Here is a 1554-nt window from a genome sequence, read left to right on the forward strand (position 1 = left end):
ACGGCAGGGGGGGCCCCCGCGGCTCTGCGCTTTCTTTTGTTCTCTCCATCTCTAGTTTAGAAGTTTCCAGAAGCCCCGGCCAGCTGTGGTGCAGCCCCTGCTGCCTGGAGGGAGAGCGGCCGGGGGAGCCGGGGACGGGGGTCGAAACCGTGAGCGCGCCGAGCGCCCGCGCCCCTCCCTGCGCAGAGCCGTCCCGGGGGGCCCCCCCGCGCGTCCCGGCCCGGCGGGGGTCGCGGGCGCCCCTCCCCTCGCCCGCCCTTGATCCCCGCGGCCTAATTGGGCCCGTCACCTGGGACCGGGTTCAAAGGCATCGACGCCGTAAACCACCTCCAGGCCCGGGGCGCGGCGGGCTGGCGAACAAAGGCCCCCCCGGCCCACTTCAAACGCGCCCGCGCGGCGGCCAGATGGCGCGGGGCCGCGGTCCGCCGGGCGCCCCCCGGGGGTTTCGGGGGTCCTGGGGGTCCCCGCGGCCCGCGCGCGCTCACCTCGGGCGGCGCGTCGTGCCGAGCGCGGGCGCACAAAGCGCGGCGCGGGCCGGCCGGGGGTGCCGGGCGGGGGGCAGCGCGGGGGGCGGCGCGGCCGGGCTGGGCAGGCCCCGCCGCGGCCAATCAGGCGCCGCCCCCGCCGCCGGCCGCTATTTAGCCGCCCAGCCCGGCTAGAGTTTCCGAAGAGTCAGGATAACTTCCTCTCCGCGGCCCCGCGCCCAGCCCCGCGCGCGCCGGGCGGGCGGCATGGAGGAGGGGTCCAGCTCGCCCGCGTCCCCCGGGGACAGCCTGGCCACCAGCGAGGAGGAGCCCGAGCGGCAGCCCAAGCGGCCGGGGCGGAAGCGGCGGCCCGGCAAGAAGTGGGGCGAGGCGGGCAGCCCCGCGGGCGCCAAGCGCGGCCGGAGGGGCAGCCCGGGCGCGCAGTCCTTCGAGGAGCTGCAGAGCCAGCGCATCCTCGCCAACGTGCGCGAGCGCCAGCGCACGCAGTCGCTCAACGAGGCCTTCGCCGCGCTGCGCAAGATCATCCCCACGCTGCCGTCGGACAAGCTCAGCAAGATCCAGACGCTCAAGCTGGCCGCCAGGTACATAGACTTCCTGTACCAAGTCCTGCAGAGCGACGAGATGGACAATAAGATGACCAGCTGCAGCTACGTGGCCCACGAGCGCCTCAGCTACGCCTTCTCCGTGTGGCGCATGGAGGGCGCGTGGTCCATGTCCGCGTCCCACTAGCGCCCGGACCGGCGCGCCCCGGTAGGTGCCACGCGCGCGCGGGCCGGGCGCCCCTGCGAGCCGGCGGGGCGGCCGCGCGCCCCTCCCCGCGTCCGGACCCCGGGCGCCGCGTGGGGGGTCTCCGGCCGCTGCGAGTGCGGAGAGGCGGCGCCCCCCGCCCCGCGCGGGCTTCGCTATGTCCCGGGGCGCCGCGGTGCGCCCCGCGCGCGGCTACTCGCCGTCCCGGGCTGCTGCCACCGGGTCCCCCCTGCCCCGCGCGCAGTGGCGGGGTGGGGAGGGCGAGCGCCGCGATCGCCGCGATGGGCTGAGCAGCGGACGGGCAGCGGGGGCCGGGGGACCC

At 77.5% G+C, this 1554-nt stretch overlaps 1 protein-coding gene across 1 annotated transcript; it reads left to right on the forward strand.

Annotated features, from left to right (window-relative positions):
• Positions 1-731: 731 nt before the first annotated feature.
• On the forward strand, positions 732-1214 carry TWIST2 (twist family bHLH transcription factor 2). Its single transcript, XM_055120748.1, has one exon. It carries the CDS (start codon positions 732-734, stop codon positions 1212-1214), a length of 483 nt encoding a protein of 160 aa, XP_054976723.1.
• Positions 1215-1554: the final 340 nt, after the last annotated feature.

Source organism: Sorex araneus, chromosome X (genome assembly GCF_027595985.1).
Source record: "Sorex araneus isolate mSorAra2 chromosome X, mSorAra2.pri, whole genome shotgun sequence".
In the NCBI taxonomy this organism is placed as follows: domain Eukaryota; kingdom Metazoa; phylum Chordata; class Mammalia; order Eulipotyphla; family Soricidae; genus Sorex; species Sorex araneus.